The following is a 20,122-nucleotide window of genomic DNA, read 5'->3' on the forward strand; positions in this document are numbered from 1 at the left end:
TCTCAAAAGAGTGTTTGTGCCTGCCACTTCACTTGAGGAAAGCAAAGCACAACTGTGGCTGGACCGATTTTTATGCTGTTTATTTTATTGTAATCCATAGACTGTACTGTACTTCAACACAGTCTTGGAATTTTTGTTTAGGCTTTCATTCTTTTATTTCATAATTCCTGCTTGGCACAATTAGCTGAGACACAAGCATTTGCATGTAATGTTCAGCAGGAAATTATTAGGGCTGTAAAAAAAGTTTAAAAGTGTCTTTAAGTACAAACAGTATGTGAGCAAAGATACAAAGTAGTTCCAGCTTCCTAGCATGTTTCATCACTGTGCCAGGCTTTCCACGAGCAAGGAACTTGTGAATTTTTATAAAATGAAAACTAGTGAAGATATGTTCGAAAATTTACATTTGTCTTTTTAAGATTTGTAGTATGTGTGCCAAATTTCATCAAACTAGGCCAAGAAACTAAAAAGTTACAAACGATCCCCGTGTCCCCCCCTTAAATTGAGTTTTAGCTGCACCACAGAACATTGTTTGGGTGCCAAAACAGAAAAGACAGTGCTAATCGGTAAATTATGAGCGAAATTATGCGAGCTAGTTGGTACATATCCGTAGTGAAAAACAGCTCGATGTAGACACAAACTAGGAAGTACACAGGACCAGCACTGCCTGTGTACTTCCTAGCGCTTCTCAGCGCTGGTCCTGTGTACTTCCTAGTCTGTGTCTACGTCGAGCTGTTTTTCACTATGTAATCGGTAAAGTTGAAGCAGGAGCAGTGATCCACTTTCTTTTTTAGGGCATAATTGGTGTATGATAACGCAACTCAATCTGCAAAATGGGGCATAAAATCGAGACATGCTTGTAATGACTAATGGTTGGCTTTCTGTTTTCAGGACATGCCTTTTACAGCAGAAGGACTAACACCAGATATCATCATTAATCCCCACGCCATCCCTTCTCGTATGACCATTGGCCATCTTATTGAGTGCCTGCAAGGCAAGGTCTCGGCCAACAAGGGTGAAATTGGAGACGCTACTCCTTTTAATGACTCTGTCAACGTGCAGAAGATCTCCAACCTCCTTCAAGAGTATGGTTACCATCTAAGAGGAAATGAGGTAATGACTGTTATCTTTCAATTTCTTGAGTCAGTTAGTTGCCTAAAATTTGAGAAGCAAGAATCACCCAAGTGGTTGGAACAGCATGTGAGTTTGTGGAGTAGCAGTAGCTCAGTGTCAGCACTACACTAACAAATCCAATAACTGAGCTGAACTTTTCTTTTAGTGTAACAGTTATGTAATGAATGGGTTTTTATTAGTACATATTCCTTGATTCTACAGCAAAGATTGTCATGTGCAACCATGATGCATGGTAGGTTCTCTGCAGTGAGAGTTCCTTATGCGATGATTTCATGCCGGCATCGCATAGGTGTCTAGCTCTAAGCACTTTGTACCAGGGAGCAGTGAGGGCATTTGGGGCACTTGCCCTCCTCTGACATTTTTAGCTGCACATCCATCGATACAGATACGGGCCGAAGTTGTTGGTAAAAGCAAGCTGGGATATGCTGGGACAGCACAGCTGACCTCATAGTTGAAAGCAATTTGAGCCATTGCTCTTATGTGGAGTCGCTTTTTCTTCAGGAAACTGCACAAACTTTGAAACCAAATGACAACTGTTATCCCAATGGAAGTACTGTATTTCAGTTGATGCATCTTTATTTTCTATGTTTGATTCAATATTCAACTTTTGTTGTTCTCCTGTATGTGGTTTAACGCCAGTTTTCTACAACTTTTTTTTATGTAAACATGTGCCCCAAAGTGGATAAAATATAATTGACATAATTAGTGACTGTGTTGCTTATGTTTTCATGCAAATTTTAAATGTGTGTTAAGAACGTGTTGCAACTAAAGAAAAACTTAAGACACGTACATACATGCACATACATACAGTGTAATCACTTATAGCGATGCCAGATATAACGATATATCACTTATAAAGATCAAATTCTTCAGATTTCTCATTTTTGCCATTGCCTTCATGTAAAAGCAAACCTTATATAATGCCACAGTTATAGGTGGTGTGTTGGATACAATAGAAGTCTGACCAGGAAAGTGCTTACTACAGTAATTTGTCTGAAAGTTTAATGAACATCAAACACTCTGAAGAGAATGACATGAAAACTCGTTACAAGTGCCCCAAACAGCCACTGTTGCCAGTGTCGTGCTATTATCACAATGGCTGGAGCTAGGAGTGGAAGAGCTTGCTTGGTCACAGCTGTGCAACGCCTGGCAACGGTTTCTAACACGAGTTTCTGCCCGTTTGTGTGTTCAGGAAAGATGTCGTTGACTAAGTTCAAGTAGATATCTCTTGAGGTCAAACAATGGGATTTCCGGCAGGGTCTCAAAGTTGGAAGCCTCACGGAAAAAATATAGGCTTTCGAAGTCGACCATTTCAACAGTCCTCAAGGCTGAAGATGCCCTTAAGAATTCCGACTTTTTCGGAAATTTTCTACTGTTTTCAACGTGCTGGTCCAGATATAACTATAGTCGGTTATATAATTTTCTGTTTTTTTTTTTCCAATATTATTGGAAGTTGATTGCACTGTGTATATATACATGTTTTTTTTTTTAGACAATACAGATTTTTAAATAAAAATACTATGACCGTCGAGGTCCTGCCATTTGCTTATATGAACTCTGTGTCGAGGCAGAAATGCCATAACTTGTCACGGACTACAGTTTTCCCATATAAACAACTGCATTCAGGTCAATAATTAAAAAGTTAAATAACCAGCTTTTGTTAGTTGCTTTCTTGTCATTTTAGCTGCGGCTAAGTATTTCCACCTCAGTGTAGAGTTTGTGTTCAAGAATGATAGGAGCCTGACTGTGATAGGTTTTTTTATTAAAAATTCTGTATTATCTAAAGAAAACACACCCTGTATATGCATACATACTCCGTATTTACTAGAATATAGCGGTCACCAAATTTGCGTGGTTTCAATATAAAAATGCTGCTGAATTTATTATCAGGTATTAAAAATTAAATCATGACATGCCCCTATGTTGACAATGAGAAAAACAGAGAGAGACAAGTAGAATTTTATTCGTAAAATGGGAAATTTGTTCGCTTGGGTGTTCTTTTTCTTTTGTTGTCTAGTTTTCTGGCTTTATGCAGAGATCTAGGCATAGTACTGGACATAGACGTGATAAGCAAAGTAAAAGGTAGTGATCATAGGCTAGTGAGGGCAGGAATACCCCTCAACCTGAGAAGAGTACGAGCAAAATTAACCACTGAAAAACAGGCCAACCTAGAAGTGCTTGTCAGAATAAAAACAGACAAGTTTATAATTACCCTCAAGAACTAATGCGATGCTTCAGAACATGAAGAAAATACCGACACAGAGTGAATGAATGAAACCATAACTAGATCGATATCGGAAGCAGTTATAGGAGATATTCAGCATGTACAGCGCCATCTGTCGAAAAGCCCATAAGCTCGATCCACCATGTTTTGTTGGATACGAAAACGAAACCACTCGCAATCGTAGCCTTTCAGTTTACGTATCTATCTTTGTTCTGCGATGACTTCCCAATGCTTCATGTGCTGTTCAGGCAACGAGGGAGCCTTGACAATGCCGGGAACAAGGTAGCACCAATTTTAATTGAATTTATCAGTTACCTGAGCCAAGAAAAAAAAAATTACGATGCAAACTTGTTTCGTCAACAAGATCGGCACTGTGCTTTGGTTTGGAAATGACCGGCACGTGCAGAAGCGCTCTTCAACCTCAGTTTGTAGTAGAACTCGCTGTCGGGCTAGTTGGTACATGTCTAAATTAAATAGTCAACTTCGCGCCAAATTCACATTCACACAGAAGAAGCGCCCGTCCTGTCTTGTGTTTCTTCTTCTGTGTGAATGTGAATTTGGCGCGAAGTTGACTATTTAACTCAGTTTTTATTTCTCCGTGCAGTTTAGTTACTCGCCTGCAACATAAGCTAGACTGCAGAACAGTATTACGATATACGCATTTTAAAACAGACAGCTGATGCTACACAGACGTGAGAGAGCATAATTGATTAACATTAGCTTGTCGGTGTTGCAGATCAATGAAAGCAATGATTTAAGTATATAAACATGTGTAGGCAGTGCCACAGACGCTGCTGCACACGTCCATGAAAAATCACTGCCGCCACACGAGACTCGATGGGCGCAAAGATCCCAACAGGCACCTCTTTGCGAGCTTCGCAAGGCAGTGTGCGCCGAAGTACAAAGTCCACATGCCGCGTCTCTTCGCTTTGCACTCCTTATCCCTCCCCTTTTATTTTTCTTTTGCTTTCTTCGTCAGCGTGTGCTGCGAACACGGAGCTAAGAGTTACGTAGCCATACAGTAGGTGGAGCTGTTTGTCCGGTAGATCATCGCACTTGTCTTTCCACTGATCGTGGGCCCACGCCACCGTGGGATGCGAAAGCAAAGAGCGTAATATTTTAAAAGATATGTCAATGAACATACATGTATAGTGTTAAAAAAAAAAAACCAGAATGACAATACTAAATCTGCGCAATTGATTAGGATCACAAGGCATTATAAACAACCATTCTGCAGTAAAAGAGCATTACTCAGGCTGCTCTCTTTCAGTGATTCCACTCCTGCGCCAACTGGGCCAAAGTGCGCCAAATTGTATTTACTGCGCCATCCTGATAATATCGACGAAAATTGCGCCAAACTGCGCCAAAGTCTCGCTTTTGGGGGCGTCTATCATCGGCAATCGCACTGCCGGCGCGTCAGAACATGTGCAGCTTGATCTTGAGGCTGCCGAAGTCGCAACCATGGATCAAGAATTATTCCGCTGAATAAAGAGCGCTCGCGCGTGCGTCCCGAGTAAGCCGCAATGCCATGCACGGTGCCGACGTAGCTTCTGTTCTGCAAGTCGGCTCGACAGCAAAACGCGCTCTCCGCAGAGGCTCGTGACGTCTAGACCTATCGGTAGCGAGAAAGTGCGACGGCTATTCATCGGCGGACGTCGCTGTTCCAGAAACGCTGCTGATAGCTCGTTTCAAGCGTCGCACGGCACGTTAAGGAAAGCAATGTTCAGTAATAACTACATGCGTGCCGCTAAAATGTCTGTCACTTCTGTTCCCGGACATCGCGGAATGAAATCTGGGATCGCTCGCAGTAGATCATATATGGGACAATAGAATTTTCCTTGCTTTGCGTTTATGGAAGAGCACGCGAACGGTGGGAACGCGTTGACACTTTTCCTCAGATATACTTTATCCATGGATCTTCATCCAGAAGAGCCTTTTCGTAATTCCTTCCACCAGCACATCCGAGTTTGTAATCACTCTGCGGTAAATACCCCCTAAAAGGCCCGGCTCTTTCGAGCTCACGTGCTAGGGTTCCAATTCGAATTTTTGCTTGCTTTTTTAAAAATGTAATCTCATTAATAAAAGCATATCTCATGGTCGGAGCAGCCGCAAATGCGCAGCTGTCAGTAGCGGGCCCGTCGCTCGCGGCCCACAGTGAAGCGGCTACGCCATGTTACACGTCCGCCCCTCGCTTTCGAGGGTCAGTAGCTGACGGTTAAATAAACTCAGTTATGAATGCGATACCAACAAATTGCATTGTTAAACGAGGTAAGGCTAGCTGCTAACTCTTTTGGATCCGATCTCGCGTAACTCAACAAAACGTTTTTTTAAGGGAATATGGCCGCTCCAGGAAACGAAGCGTTTTCGTGCTCTGAGTTCTCTAAACGCGAAGTAAGCGTTGAGAGCACAGCAAGTTTACGAGCCGTCTCCTGATGCCTCGAGATAGCGCGCGCGCAAGCGACTGCGCCCTTCGAACGATGCGGTCCCCCCACCCCCCCGCTCCCCTGGCGTCCCTTCTTGCTCGTTACGAAAGACGGGCGGGGCGTTTCCTCTCTGTTTGATGAGCAATCGACGGCAGGCCCGCACGCGGGAAGATGTTATCTGATGCGCTGTCCGTGCGACGGAGACAGACGGCCGGCTAGTTTAATCTCCGCTTCAGCCCCGTTCGTCGCCAGCGTTCGCGAGCTTTTACCCGCGGCTAGAATGCGCGTGGCGATGTTATTAATTTGGACTTGATACGGAAAATTACGGCAACGGCGACGGCAAAAATCCGCCGAGAGTGTTCATATCATTGCTGTCACAATAAATTTTTTTTTAAATTGAGGAGCCATTTCACTCTGTGAAGTGGATGATAAGCGAAGCTGTTTCGCGCATGGCACAAAGGTGACATGGTGGAGGACAGTTTGGTATGTAAGGCCAGGTTGTTAACGGCCAGGCTGTTAACGTTCAATACGCAATATTAATGCAAAAGCCTTAGATGCTTTATGAAACACGAAAATTGACCGTCGGTGGCGTCAGTCGATTGATGCAAAAAATAATCATCATGTGATGGCGTCATCATCATGTCATAGATCGTCAAAACTTGTGACGTCATCATGGCGTCATATATCGTGACGTCACGTGATGACGTGATCACATGACATCGTCGCTTTACACTGCTTCCGTGATCGGTGCGCCGATCATGGAGCTAGCGCAAAACCAGGTGAGGTGCAGAAAGCTTGCAAAGAGGGAGGGGGAGGATCTACCCGTCGATCGAGAAGAAAAAGAACCTGGCTTTCGTCTTAGAGTTTTCTTAGGGGAATGCATTAGGGACAGTGTGGCTCTTTGGCATTGAGGCACTGCTGTACATTGCGGCGTTTGTCTGTCTACCACGTCTGCTGATAACCACATAGATGTATTTAGAGTGTTATTTCATAAAATGCAATTTTATTGATTCGGTATTCTGTTTATTTGTTAGTGTCCAAAATAATCACCGAAGAGAACACTCAACTGCATGAGCCCTTATTTTTTCATTAGCGAGTGAAGTATGGAGTTCTCCTGAGATGATTCTTTCCATGAGATTTTCAATGAATCGAAATATTTCGAGCCTTCATAAGAGCCCCATAACAATATTCAGGGGCTTGAATGTTAATGCAATATGCTTCTGTAGTGCACTCCAGGATGTAAAATTTGCTGCTCCAGAGTGCTCCCAGATGCAAAATTATCTGCTCCGAAGTGCTCCAAGATGAAAATTTTTGCTGCTCCATAGTGCTCCAAAACGGAAATTTTGCTGCTCCAAAAATTGCTCCAAATCAGAAGTCCTTGGTAGCATCACTGCTCTCTTTGTATACAGTTGAAACGCGCGATCAGTATTTTTGTTTGGTTTGTGGCACACCGCTCATGCACATGTCCATCCATGCCTTGTTTATTTCGAAAAAACTATGACATGGTATTGCGAAGGGTGTAAAGATACTTGTGGCTAAAGAAATGAGTCAAGGAAAGCAGCGCAGCGTTGCACAGGTCGCGCATAAACAACGTGGTGTCGATATCTGACGAGTGCTTATGATGCGTGTATATAATCGCAGTGGGAAATACAGTGGAGATCCATTGGAGTGCAAGGTTACCTTGGACGTTTGACAGTCACATCTCCTCTACAACGAACACTTTTTTTGAACGTCTACTTGAGATCGGAAGCTCATGCCACTAGAGAACAGCTGTTCGGCTTTGTGAAGCAGTGCGCCTCTGTGCTGCCATCCGGATGAGTTTTTAAGCACACAGAACTCCAATATTGTGTTCTCGTCGATTTGTGGCAGGACAGTGAGGTCCTCGGACCATTTAGCTTTGGGTGTCGAAGAAAACGGCCACATTTTCTTGGCCCTAAAGCTCCGCCAACGACTGCTGCTCAACCTCTCCGGGGCCTTTCCTTAAGGAGCCGCTAACAGAAGATTCCGTGACAACGCCCGACAAAAAATTGCGAAAAAGCCCGGTGTTGCCGGAGCACCAAGCGTTATGAATATCCCCTATTAAACTTTGAGGTAAAGCACTAAGACAAGAAGTAAGGAAACTCTCCCAAACCACGGAAGACCCAATCAAGAAACAACAACAAATGAAAGTTATCAACTTGAGATGTAATATTTAATTAGCTGAGCTGAGAAACATGATCAACACAATGAAAGTCAGTGACATAAGGAATTATAAAGAGATGGAGGCAGCAGTATCAAAACAGGTAAAAGGGAACTCTGTTTAGGAAGGACGAAAATGCATGCTCTAGAAGATAAGCAGGGCAGTGTTATTAGCAATTTCAATGAAATATTGGAAGTAGCAGAAAAGTTCTGCTCGGAACTGCGCAGTTCACAGATAATTCATCCATGCTTAAATGAAACCAAAGTATAGAACAAGACACTGAAGTTAGAAAGGCCATTTGAAGTATGCTCTGTGGAAAAGCGGCTGGAGAAGACAGTGTGGAGCGGATTTTAAATTACAGTAACTTTGTCACTCTATACTCTACAGACCCATCAGCCTACTTTTGATATTATAGAAAATATTTATGAAGGTAATTTTTAACAGGATAAGAGAAACACTAGACTTCAGTCAACCTAGAGAGCAAGTGGGTTTCAGGAAGGGATACCCTACAATGGATCACAGCCACGGGATCGATCAGATATTTGAAAAATCTGCTGAGTACAGCAAACCTCTATATGTAGCTTTCGTAGACTACGAAAAGGCATTCAACTCAAAAGAGATATCAGCAGTCTTCCAAAACGATTGCATCACCAAGGAGTACTTGAAGCAATAAATACCTTAGATGACATCTACAGATACTCCACACCACAGCTACTTTGCTTCTCCACAACAGAAGCAATAAAATTGCAATAGAGAAAGGAGCGAGACAAAGCGATGCAATCTCTCCAATGTTGTTCAGTGCCTGGTAGATGAAGTATTTGAACAATGGGGCAGGGCAGAAATGGGAATGAAGGTTAACAGAGAATATCTCATCAACCTACGATTTGCAGATGACGTAGTGCCCTTCAGTGATTATGGTGATGCATTGCAAAAAATGGTGACGTAAACCGTGAAAGTATAAAAGTGGAGCTAAAAATGAATATGCTGAAGGCAAAGGTTATGATTAATAGCCTGGAAATAGAAAAAGTGTTCACGCTTGGCAAGCAAGTCTTGTAGTCTATACGAGAGTGTGTATACTTGTAGTAGGGTACTACTCTAGAAGTCGGCAGCATTTCTTCCTCAAACGTGTATGCACGCAAGCTTGCACTAATGGGCATGCACTTCTGAATGATGTCATGAGCTGGACATCCGGTGACATTTGCACAGCAGTGATGTGATAGCTGCGCTAATTGGGCCAAACTGCTCCAAAAGACAAATCCTGCTACATTTTCGCTATTCTGCACCAAAGCTGCGCCAAACATGGTGTTTTCATATTTCGAAAACGAAACAGAGTCGAAATGCGCAATCATGCGAGTGACATCTATACTTCTATCCTCATGGGCACACATTACGCTGCAGTGGCTATAACCACGCGCAGATAAAAGAAAATGCAGGCTTGTGCCGTGCTGGTTGGACTACCATTCTATTACACCATAGACCGCTTATAACGTAAGTTGCCAGAGGAGTGAATGTCCGCACTATAACCAAAATACCATTTTTCAAAGGTTGCACATGTACAAGATGTGTCTAACAGGCAGTCGTGCCATTCCGAGAACCGAGTCGTACGACTGGGATTAAATTTGCATTCACTGAAATTTGCAAATGTTGAAAGGTTAATGTACGCAGACCTGCAGTGCCGATAAAACGAACGCAAAAAAAAAGAGAGGGAGAAGCACTGCAGCATAAAGTCGTGGACTAATTTATCTGAGCTCCTCGTTTATGCCCCGGACTTCCTCGCGGAATGGCAATCAAAGTTTCACATGCTTATGATTTCCCAGGCACTACGTCCAAAGCAGTGGCGACTGCAAACCACGACTCAAGTGTTGCACGTGTACGCCCTGATTTTCATTGATGATACGAGTCACCCCTCTCAGAATGTAACCACTGCAAAGCATTTCATTGACTCAGCACCAAACTGCACATCTGCGGCCCTTACATATGAGGCGGTTAGCGCTGGTTAGGCCTTGCTGCGGGTTGGCAACTTGACGTAATGTCGTGGGAAGCTTGCCCTAGATAGCATGAGATCGGGCGCAAAAAAGATCGCACTCACGAGCTGAACCTAGGGCAGCCGCGGCAACTACCCTGCATAAGCCTTCCAAGTATAGTTTACTAGAATAATATCCTAGTGGCACATCTAGGAGGGAGGGACAATAGGCCGGCTTAAGCAAACTCCACTGGTGGCATTGCTGCGCATTTTTCTAGTCGCCGAGCCGGTTCGGGCTGGTTTCGACGCGCTTTGCAGCTGCTTGCCTCGTGTGTATCCCTTGCGACACTACTTTCAGCGGGGTAGTTCTTTGAAAAACGGTGGAAGACTTCTTTTTTTTTTCCTTTTTTTCTCAGACATTTTCATGTAGGATGCCAAAAGAAAAACAGAGTCTCATTGCGTGTCGTGAAATGGGGTAAGGGAATGCCTGAATAATTTTGTTTAGCTGTGGTTCTGTAATCAAAGATACTGTACGCGAAGTAGGTAGTTTTAGAATAGCATACACAAAGCTTTGCTTTAGTGTTTGTTGCCACTGCGCATGCATCTTACGCTATCCTCTTGAGGGGCCCCACTAAGTTACGGAAATAGCAGGCGACCACAACGAACACCATCTGTGCATACATTATTCTAAAAAAATGTACAGGAATTTTACCGCCATCATAATGCATCCGTCGAGGCTGTTGTTTAATTTTACGTCTTCTGGCATAGCAACGCCATGCATACGCTGCTGCGTACTTCTGTGTTGTTTGTGATAAGCACGTGATCTAAATGTTGTGCTAAATATTATGCCATAGAAGCAAAACAGGCACAGATAGGCTGGGTTTGTGCAATGGAGGGTAAAAAAAAAAACTGCGAATAGATGCTGCTGCAGGTGATGTCAAGAACTGCAAGCGCAATAAATCCACCGGTCTGCGGCATTTACGCTAGCAGACGACAACGTCAATACTAGTGTGTTGATGTCGTTTTCACAAACTTTCTTTGCACTGTACTATACTAAGTGCAATATTTTTCTGCAGTCATCAAAGAATCCTGTGCATAAGCGCCTAGAAAAATGGACAATCTCAGACACAGTGGTGGAGACAGCGGCCGGTCTGCTAGAAAAAGGTGCAGTGGCGGCACATGGTGGCGTCAACACAAGCGGGCAGGCGCGCTCGTTCCCAGGCGCACCACTAGGATATTATTCTAGTACACTATACTTCCAAGTTTGCAAGTCCGCTTGCTGGTGGCAAAGGCAAAAAAAGCATATGCATTAGCGGAACACCGCCTACACTGACGGTGGAATTCAGGTCGCACGCTCGATATCTGCACTCTACGACAACCACGGTGTATGATGACGTGACTATTTTCCAGACAAGAAAAACCGAAAAGCCAAAGAGCAGTACTGTGCACTTGACACGGTCCCCTATTTGGTGCGTTGTGCTTACAAAATGCACGATAAGTGGCCGGAGCAAAGGCTTCTCTATCGCCTAAACAACCCTTCCTCACACAGAGCGCCCGCGTGCCCGTGACGCAGCCTTTTTCTTCCTTTTCTCTCCCCTAAGCTCCTCGTTAGTTTGCTCCCCGTCCCCTCCTCCTTCGTAACTCCTTCGTCACTCTCTCTCTTCGGCCGGCGCACCTCCGTTGAGAAACACGCTCGCTACCTCGCTCTTTGAGTTGCATTATAACTGGTCTTTCATCTCAGGGGCTGTGCAATAAGCGATATGCGTATACGTGGAGTTCTATAAGCAGGAGCAAGAAAAGACGCAATAAAGCCGGTCCTGAACTGTAAGCGCTTACACTCAAACCTCATTATAACAGTCACATCTGCCACGAAAATAACTTCGTTATATACGAAAATTCGTTATAAACATTTATTTGTGACACTGTATCTATGACAAGACTATTCTTCATTTACTTCGTTATAACCAATAATTCGTTATATCCATGTTCGTTATATCGAGGTTTGAGTGTACATTGCAAGTGGCCTGAGCTGTACATGCATGGAACGTTACAGAATGCTGCTGAGTTCTGCCGTATTTAGCTGTTTTAGTTCTCAGAAATTCAATTTTTCCACTTGGCAATGAGCCTTTAACTTCTGCACAAGCATTTTTCCCTGCTATAAAATGCACTTTTGGCTGCTCCAAAGTCATTTTTTCCTGCTCCAAAACACGCTTTCGGCTGCTTGAGCCAATCAAATGGCTTGAGCCAATCACATCACTGACACAGTCTCCTATGTGTTTCACCGAGTAACCATGAAAAAACGCAGTGATACAAAGATCTTTGAAAACAACGAGCTGTTTTCTACCTTTTGCCTCCAAGCGCATTTTCTTGGCACATCTTTCTTGTCCAAAATTGGTGTACGATGATGTACACTAGAGGCACGACATGTGCAAATGTAAGGTGCGTACCTGCATTACAACAACAAATGTATGACTCACCCACACGATACAATCTAATAACCAGGTCGATCACATTGCTTGTCATGGCTTCCTCATAAGCCGTACATTTGTGGGGACAGTAGAGAAAAATGACTTCATACCTTTTTGTTAGTAACACTAAATCCTTTCAAGGGAGTAATCGCACTCAGCCACTTCTTGTAGAGGGCTTCATCCTTTGGAAATGAAAACACTTGCATCTTGTTTCCTCTCTTGTACTAGCTTGAACACATAGGCACACAGCATTTATTTGGCACGTGGAAGCCTGCATGACGCAAAACGGGCATTAGAAAAATGAGCACAGAAACGACAAGCACAATGAACTAGCCACGCTGCAAAGTGCTGCTGGGAGACGACAGGACAGAAATTGCTGGTACGAGGACACTGTGGGGGTGGCAGGGTAGGTGAATGGCCAAGTAGGACTGTGGTAGCTGATGTCACCAGAGAGGGCACAGGCCTTGAAAATTTTTGGGAAGCGTTGTTCCTTTCGTGAGCCCACGACGTGCTGCTGCTGCAAACTTTTCTCTCCCTCGGCTCCTCGTTCATTCATTCTGCGTCTCCTCCTCCTTCGGTTTGCCCTCATCACTTTCCCCCTAGCCAGTGCTCCTATGTTGTGAAGCGTGCTTGCTACCTCGTTTCATGGCGGGATTTCCCGGCAGTCGCGTTATAAACCGGTCTGTCATCTTGGTGGGGTACTACACAGTAAGTGGCTTGCGTGTACATGGAGTTCTATGGGAGGGCAAATGGGAGTCAGAAAAGGCCGTGTTATAGCCAGTCCTGCACCATAACCAGTTATGTTATAAGTGGTCTGTACTGTAGTCTTTTCTGTTGCTCATTTTATTTTACGAGTCCAGAGTTACGCATGTGCCTTTTTTGCTAACCCAGGTGATGTTCAATGGACACACAGGCCGAAAAGTGAACGCCCAGATATTCTTGGGGCCTACTTACTATCAGCGGCTGAAGCATATGGTGGACGACAAGATCCATTCTCGAGCCCGAGGTCCTGTCCAGATTCTTGTGCGGCAACCCATGGAGGGTAGGGCTAGGTAAGCTGCAAACAGATGTGCCCACAACTGAGTTTAGACTTTTCCTGTGCACTGGTGCGGTAGTAGGAGCATGGCTACAATTGAAAAAGAATGTCACCGAACACACTGCACAACAAAAACCATTAACTGTGTCGGTGAAACCAAAAGAAAAACTCCTTGGTCCCTTATCAATTGTTAAGACGACTTTGACGACGGAAGCCTTTATGTTTTGACTTCATTTCGTTTGCAATTGTTCTCTTCCTTTCATATATGTATTACTATTATTTGGTATATCAACCTTGTAAGCTCTTATCAGTTCTTATCAGTCTTATTTATGTCCTCTTTATATGTCTTTATCTGTGTCCATGTGACTCTACGTGATGATGATGACGACGACGATGATTACGTTTATTGCGTGTTTCAATTTTTTTACTCGCGTGTTGTCGCTACCGCTCAATGGTCACATTCCACTTCTCACGAGGCACTTAAGGCTTTCACCCTAAAAAGAAAAATAAGGGAGCACATAAACCATGCACAAAACTGCTTTGTTGGCGCAGCATCTTGAATTAAGCACAAAATCACTGATGATTGTAGAGGGCGCGTGAGTGCCAAGTGCATATGGAACTCTAGCCAAGTTGGTTATGGGGCGCCCTCTTGGATGGAGTACAAAAAGGCTGCATGGGTAATAAACTGGGTCACTTCTGCTGGGGACTTGGAGCTTGCGTATTGATTCCGCGGCCCTCGGGCTTCGGCCTACATCCTCGGCTGCCTCGACTCGAACCCGCCCACCACATTGTGTCGGAAGTTGGATGCCAGGTTCGTGCCATTCAACATGGCTAATAAGGACGCTTCAGTTCCTGCCCTTGCTGCCGCCAGTCTCCGGAGCCCATCCCCATTCTCCTTCGACGATGCCGGCGAGTGGCTTTTCTAATTACCAGGGATGCAACAGCTGCGCCAAGTGCACGAATTTGAAACAATTACATATTTTTGCGCCAAGCTGAGCCAAAACTGTGAAATTTGTTAAAATTGCACCACGCTGCGCCAAAATGCCCGACCAGCTTAAAATTTTTCTCAGTTGCGCAGACTTGAGCGAGAAATGGAGGCCGAGTTGGTCATCTGCAGTGTGGGTGTCGTCATACAATACAGACGTGCAGACCCTAACCATAACCCCCCGTGAAAGAAAAAAAAAGTCAGTTTCACCGGAAGGACGAAGCAATGAATGCGATAGCAACAAATTGTAATGCTATACGAAGTGAGGCTGGCAGCAAATTTTTTGTATCCGATCTCGCGTAACTCTACAAAATGTTGGTGTAAGAGAATACGGCGTTTCCAGGGAAAGGTGCTCTCTGCATAGTGTCTTCGCATTGAGAGCGCAGCACGTAGCAGGATATACGAGCCGCTCGCTGATGGCTGCCGAGATAGTGACCGCGCCCTTAGAATCAAAGTTCAAAAGTTCGTGCTCGAGCGACAGCTTCCCCAGCGGAGTGGTGTTATCGCATGCGCCCTTCGAGCAACGGAGATGGGCTGGCTCGTTTGATATCTGCTTCAGTTGCGTTCGTCGCACGCACTCGCGCGCTTTTATAACCACTGTAGAACATACTATGCACAGGGGTATGTTATCAATTTGGACTTTATACGGGAGATGACGGCAAAAACTCGTCGAGGTGTCCATATCGTTGCTATCGCAATAGAAAACTACAGTAGTTCTAAAATTTCCTGATGCTTGTTTCATTGCGTGCAGAACGCCTTTTAAGCCACTTTTGCCGCAGTACACTGCCTGCGGAAAAAGCATACTGAGATTTAGAAGGGGCTATTAGTACTAGCTGTCAGGGACACAGCACATTTTGTTCCTTAATTACTCATTCGTGCACGCGCCGTGTAATTACATGTACTAGTGGGATCGCTGACGTCTAAAAAATTATTGGCAATCATTTGGAGCTGCTGTGTATGGCGTTTCTGCGGCCTTGAGAAACAATAGACAAAAGCGTATGCCAGTTTTCTTTTTTCGCTACCCCCACTTGCTCCTGCTTTATGAATTTCCCAAATGTCCAGGTTGCCAGGTTCGCAGGTCCACATTACTAGCATTTCCAGTGCCTGTCGAATTATTTGACAGGTCCTGCAAATGCTAATGTGGACTTAGACATTGTTTGCACTGTGGGTTGGCTCAACACCCTGGTTTTATTGAAATAGGAGTGTTCACGTGCACTGTGCACGAATTAGCTGATGTTGAATGGTGTTTACGTATTTTTGTTTTCTTTTCTAAATGTAAGCCTTCTTTGTTATACTGCTCCAAATTTGGGATTTCGGGTTAAAAAATTCAGGTTTTTTTTTTCGCAACCTGCTCCAAATTTGGATTTTTGTGCTCCAAAAGCAACATTTTGCTGCTCCAAAAATTGCTCCAAATCATATTTCGGCTGTTGCACCCCTGAATTACAGGAATTCAAAGACTATGCCTTCGCCACCGGCATACACGCTGCGCCGGACGAGACAAGGGTTAGGACCCTCCTCTACTGCATGGGTCCACGGACACTCATCGTTTTCAATTCGCTCATGTCCAACGAAGACGTGTACAAGTCTTGCATGGAAGTCACCCGGCGGCTTATAAGCTACTTCGTGCACCCCGTAAACGAGGTGTACGAGAGCTCTCAGTTCCACAAGTGGAGATGCAACAACCAGGCGAAACCGTCGACAGTTTCTTCACAGCGCTTTGGAACATGGTACGCAAGTGTAACTACCTGTCACCTGCCATTGAAGAGCGTCTTGTTCGCGACCGTTTCGTCGTGGGTTTGTCACATTCTCACCTCTCAGACAAGCTGCGCCGCACCCCGAGCCTCTCCCTGGACGACGCACTTGTGCAAGCCCATCAGCACAAAGATGCCGAGCGCGAAAAGTGACGCCTGTCATTCACCGCTGGGCAACCACTGACGGCAGCGCACGTGGACGGGGCTACTTCGCGTAAACCCACGCAGCTTGCACGTGGACGAAACCACAGACAGAACTCTGGCAACTTTGCGTCACGTGACCAGCCCGATGGTTCACAAACCAGCAACAGCAACGTTGGCGAAAAGTGGCCAGGGTGGGCAGTGCCACTTCTGCGGTCACGAAGTTCACTGACGGTCCGACTGCCCAGCTGCTAAAGTGGTCTGTAACCACTGCAAGAAGCGAGGCCACTTTGCGTCGATACGTTGCTCAAAAAAGCACCTCTGATCTACGGAGCTGCACTCCGTCACGGCGGTGGCTTGGAACGGGCAGTACGTTGAAGTTCGGGTCTACGGGCGCCCTCTCCCCTTCGAGGTGGACTCTGGTGCCGACGTTTCGGTGGTTCCGCATACATTTCCTGGCTGCCCAGCCATCCTCGATAAGCCACGCGGCGAGGAACTTTTCGGACTCGGGAAACAATCCCTGAAGCTTCTCGGCACCTTCTCCGCGGTGCTGTCGTTGTGAGGCAGGCAAGTCACTGAGCGCCTCTACGTCATTGTGGGACAAGAGCAGCCCCTTCTCGGCTATCCCGCCATAGTTGCCCTTGGTGTTGTCAAGTTTGTCGGCGCCGTCACACCAGCTCTGCCGGACACACCACCTCGGGATGTCCCTCCAGCCCTTTTCACCCGCTTGGGCACGTTCCCAGAAGAGTGTATGACCCATATCAAGCCTGATGCGGTGCTGTATTCTCTAAGCACAGCCCAGCATATGCCAATACCCATAAGAGACATAGTCAAAAAGGAGCTTGTCAAGATGGAGCAGGAGGGCGTGATCCGGCGCATTGATGAACCGATGGACTGGTGCGTGGGCCATGTCGTCGTCCCGAAGCCTACGGGGGGTTACCGCCTGTGCATAGATTTGACCAAGCTCAACCAAGTCGTTCTGCTGGAACGCCACGTACTCCCGACCGTCGACCAAACCCTAGGACTGCTAGCCGATGCCTGCGTTTTTTCGAAGTTGAACACAACTTCAGGCTTCCACCAAGTACATCTGGCGCGCGACTCCCAGAAGTATACGACCTTTATCACTTCGTTTGGCAGGTACAGTGTAGCCCATTTATAACAAACCCACTTACTGCGAAATAGCGGTTATAACGAAGTGATCTTGATTTCCCGTCCCAATTTCCACATTTTCAATGCCTTTTAAGTAGAGCTGTGCAAATAGCAAAATTTTGGGTGCGAAGCGAATTCGAATAATAAAGATTGAGTGCGAATCGAATCGAATAATTTCGAATAATTTTCTAATATTCCTCAAACATTTTTCGAATAATTCGAAGTGAAATTACAGAAAAAGTTGCAGAGAATCCCTAAGTATGTTCTTGGGAGATAGCAACATGAAAGTGTTTCTTTTCACTAGGTTAATGAGGCGCTGGTGGGGTCATATTTCATAGTTGTCTTTCTTATCAAGAATGAGGCAATGTAGAGGCCGAATTGTATTTATGTACATGATTTGATGCAACCAAAGTGTTGCCGACAACACTTACACGTGATAGGCAGAGATGCCATTTCCTCAGCCTCTCCTCCTCTTTCAACTTCTGTGGAAGGCTAACTGATGTGGCAGACAAGGGTGTGCTCCCTTCAAGTCCGGAGTTCCAAATCTGCCTCGTAAACGTCGATATATAAGAACATCTGAAATTTTGGATGCTAAAAAGCTTCTGCGTCCGATTGTTCGGACTTCCTGCCCAAATTTCAGGTCCAAAACAGCATTAATTGAGCCCCCAACTCTGCCACATCTTTCATCTCCATATTGGAACCAGCGTTTTCTTGAGTTAATACATTTGCGACCGTAGCGGAGCTTGAAAGGCAGCTTTGCCGCAATACGGGGGTGTGATGAGGTGAAGCATATTGAAAATCTAGGGACCACTTCCAAACGGACGTTGACTGTCTCTTGGCTAAGTTCAACCGTAACGGACCTTGAAAGGCAGCTTTGCCGCAATACGGGGGTGTGATGAGGTGAAGCATATTGAAAATCTAGGGACCACTTCCAACCAAACTTTGTCTCTTGGCTAAGTTCGACCGCAACGGAGCTTGAAAGGCAGCTTTGCCGCAATACGGGAGTGTAATGAGGTGAAGCATATTGAAAATCTGAAGGGGTCACTTTCAACCGGACGTTGACTGCATTTGTCTTTGGGAAGTTCGAATAGTTTGAATAGTAAAATTTCAGTGCGAATCGAATCGAATAGCAAACACTATTCGAAAAATATTCGAAATTTCGAATATTCGCACACCCCTACTTTTAAGTCCACTTTTAACGAAGTAAAAAAATGTGACTCAGCGGATATAGCGAGGTTTTTTGTCGAGAACAACAAAAAAAAAATCCATACCACCTTTCGAGTTTTCGCGTGAATCAACTAGGCCGAAAAACCGCCAGTTCTTGGCTCCCGGCAACCGCGTCGCCCCACTCGGCTCGAATGCTTGCTTCACCGCACCACACGGTCGCCCGGTAGCCGCCTCGTGAACGCTTCCCATTCTTTTTTCCAGTGCCAGGCGGGCCGACCGCCGCGATCTTATCTGATTTCACGGCGTACTCCTCCCTTCAGAGAGGAGGTCGTGGGGGCAGCTTCAGAAACTTTGTGACAGCTTTAGACCGGTTCCGCTTTTGGCGCCTCATTTTGGTGAAAAAGCGAAGCAAGTTGGTGCGCTCCTAAATTGCTTTTCTTCCACGGCATGGCGCCACCAGCTAGGCCTGCCCATCGCCTCCTATATTAAAGATGCCTGCCGCATCACCAAAAAACCAACTGCCAAACCCTCTCCTTTTCCTCCTTTCCACTAGTGTCGGTCGCTAGCGCCGCATGTGGCGGCCGCTCCCGTAGTTTTGACATTTGGCATAGCCTCCGAAACAACCGTGCAAAGTTGCCGATCTCGAAGATGATGATGATGATGATAGGTGGCTGTTCTCTCTGAAGCCGGGTAAAAAAAAAACAAGAAAGGAAGAGAAAAAAAGAAAAAAAAAGACCAAGAAGGATGGATAACGAAGCACACACTAAGCCCGCCGCCGTGATAATAGTGTCGGTTGCGAGCGCCACCGCTCGGCGCTTGTCCAAAACTGAAGGCAGGCCGGCTCCGCTGGGAGCTTGAGCCATTCCTCAGGCATCTTTAATATAGGAGGCGATGGCCTGCCTAAGCCTGGCTGCGGCGCTTCGCCAACGGCTCCGCGCAAACCTGTCACACGCAAAGCCGTTCTTTCTTTCGTGGTGTTCAGTCAGCTCAGTCAGCAGAAGCAGCCGTTCCGTTCGCGCATGTTGTGCTGTGTCTTTGTTCACAGGTGAAAAGCGGATTATCGCAGCGCGCTTGGACTTGAACACAGTTGAGCAGCAGAAGCATTCGTTCGCTCGTGCTGTTTCACTGGTGAAAAGCGGATTATCGCAGCGCGCTTGGACTTGCCACGGTTGCAGCTAGGCCTGCCCATGTGAATTGGCGAACTTTACGACAATTTCGAGTCAAGCGATACCCGGAACGACTGCCTCATCGACGACCAAACGAAAAGTGCTCTCTCTAAAAGTGAAACGTGCCATTTTGGACGAAGTTCGGCAGAAAATTAAGAAGACCAACATTGCACAGAAGTACGGCATAGCACAGTCGACTTTGGCGACAATCATAAAAAATGCGAGCAAAATTGATGCCGTCTTGGACGACGACGTTGGCAGCGGTGAACGGAAGCGGATCCGCGCTGCCACTTACTGAGATGTCGAAGCGGCGCTCTACAAATGGTTTGTCGACGCTCG

The 20,122-nt window shown here is 45.6% G+C and overlaps 1 protein-coding gene across 1 annotated transcript in view; it reads left to right on the forward strand.

The window, feature by feature from the left end:
• The window catches only part of LOC119379395 (DNA-directed RNA polymerase II subunit RPB2), a 206,289-nt gene that overhangs the window by 135,000 nt on the left and 51,167 nt on the right, over window positions 1-20,122 (forward strand). The window contains exons 11-12 of the mRNA XM_037648714.2: window positions 889-1,110; window positions 13,280-13,440. Of these exons, the coding sequence (XP_037504642.1) occupies window positions 889-1,110; window positions 13,280-13,440 (383 nt within the window). The remainder of the gene's footprint in view (window positions 1-888; window positions 1,111-13,279; window positions 13,441-20,122) is intronic.

Source organism: Rhipicephalus sanguineus, chromosome 1 (assembly GCF_013339695.2).
Source record: "Rhipicephalus sanguineus isolate Rsan-2018 chromosome 1, BIME_Rsan_1.4, whole genome shotgun sequence".
NCBI lineage: Eukaryota > Metazoa > Arthropoda > Arachnida > Ixodida > Ixodidae > Rhipicephalus > Rhipicephalus sanguineus.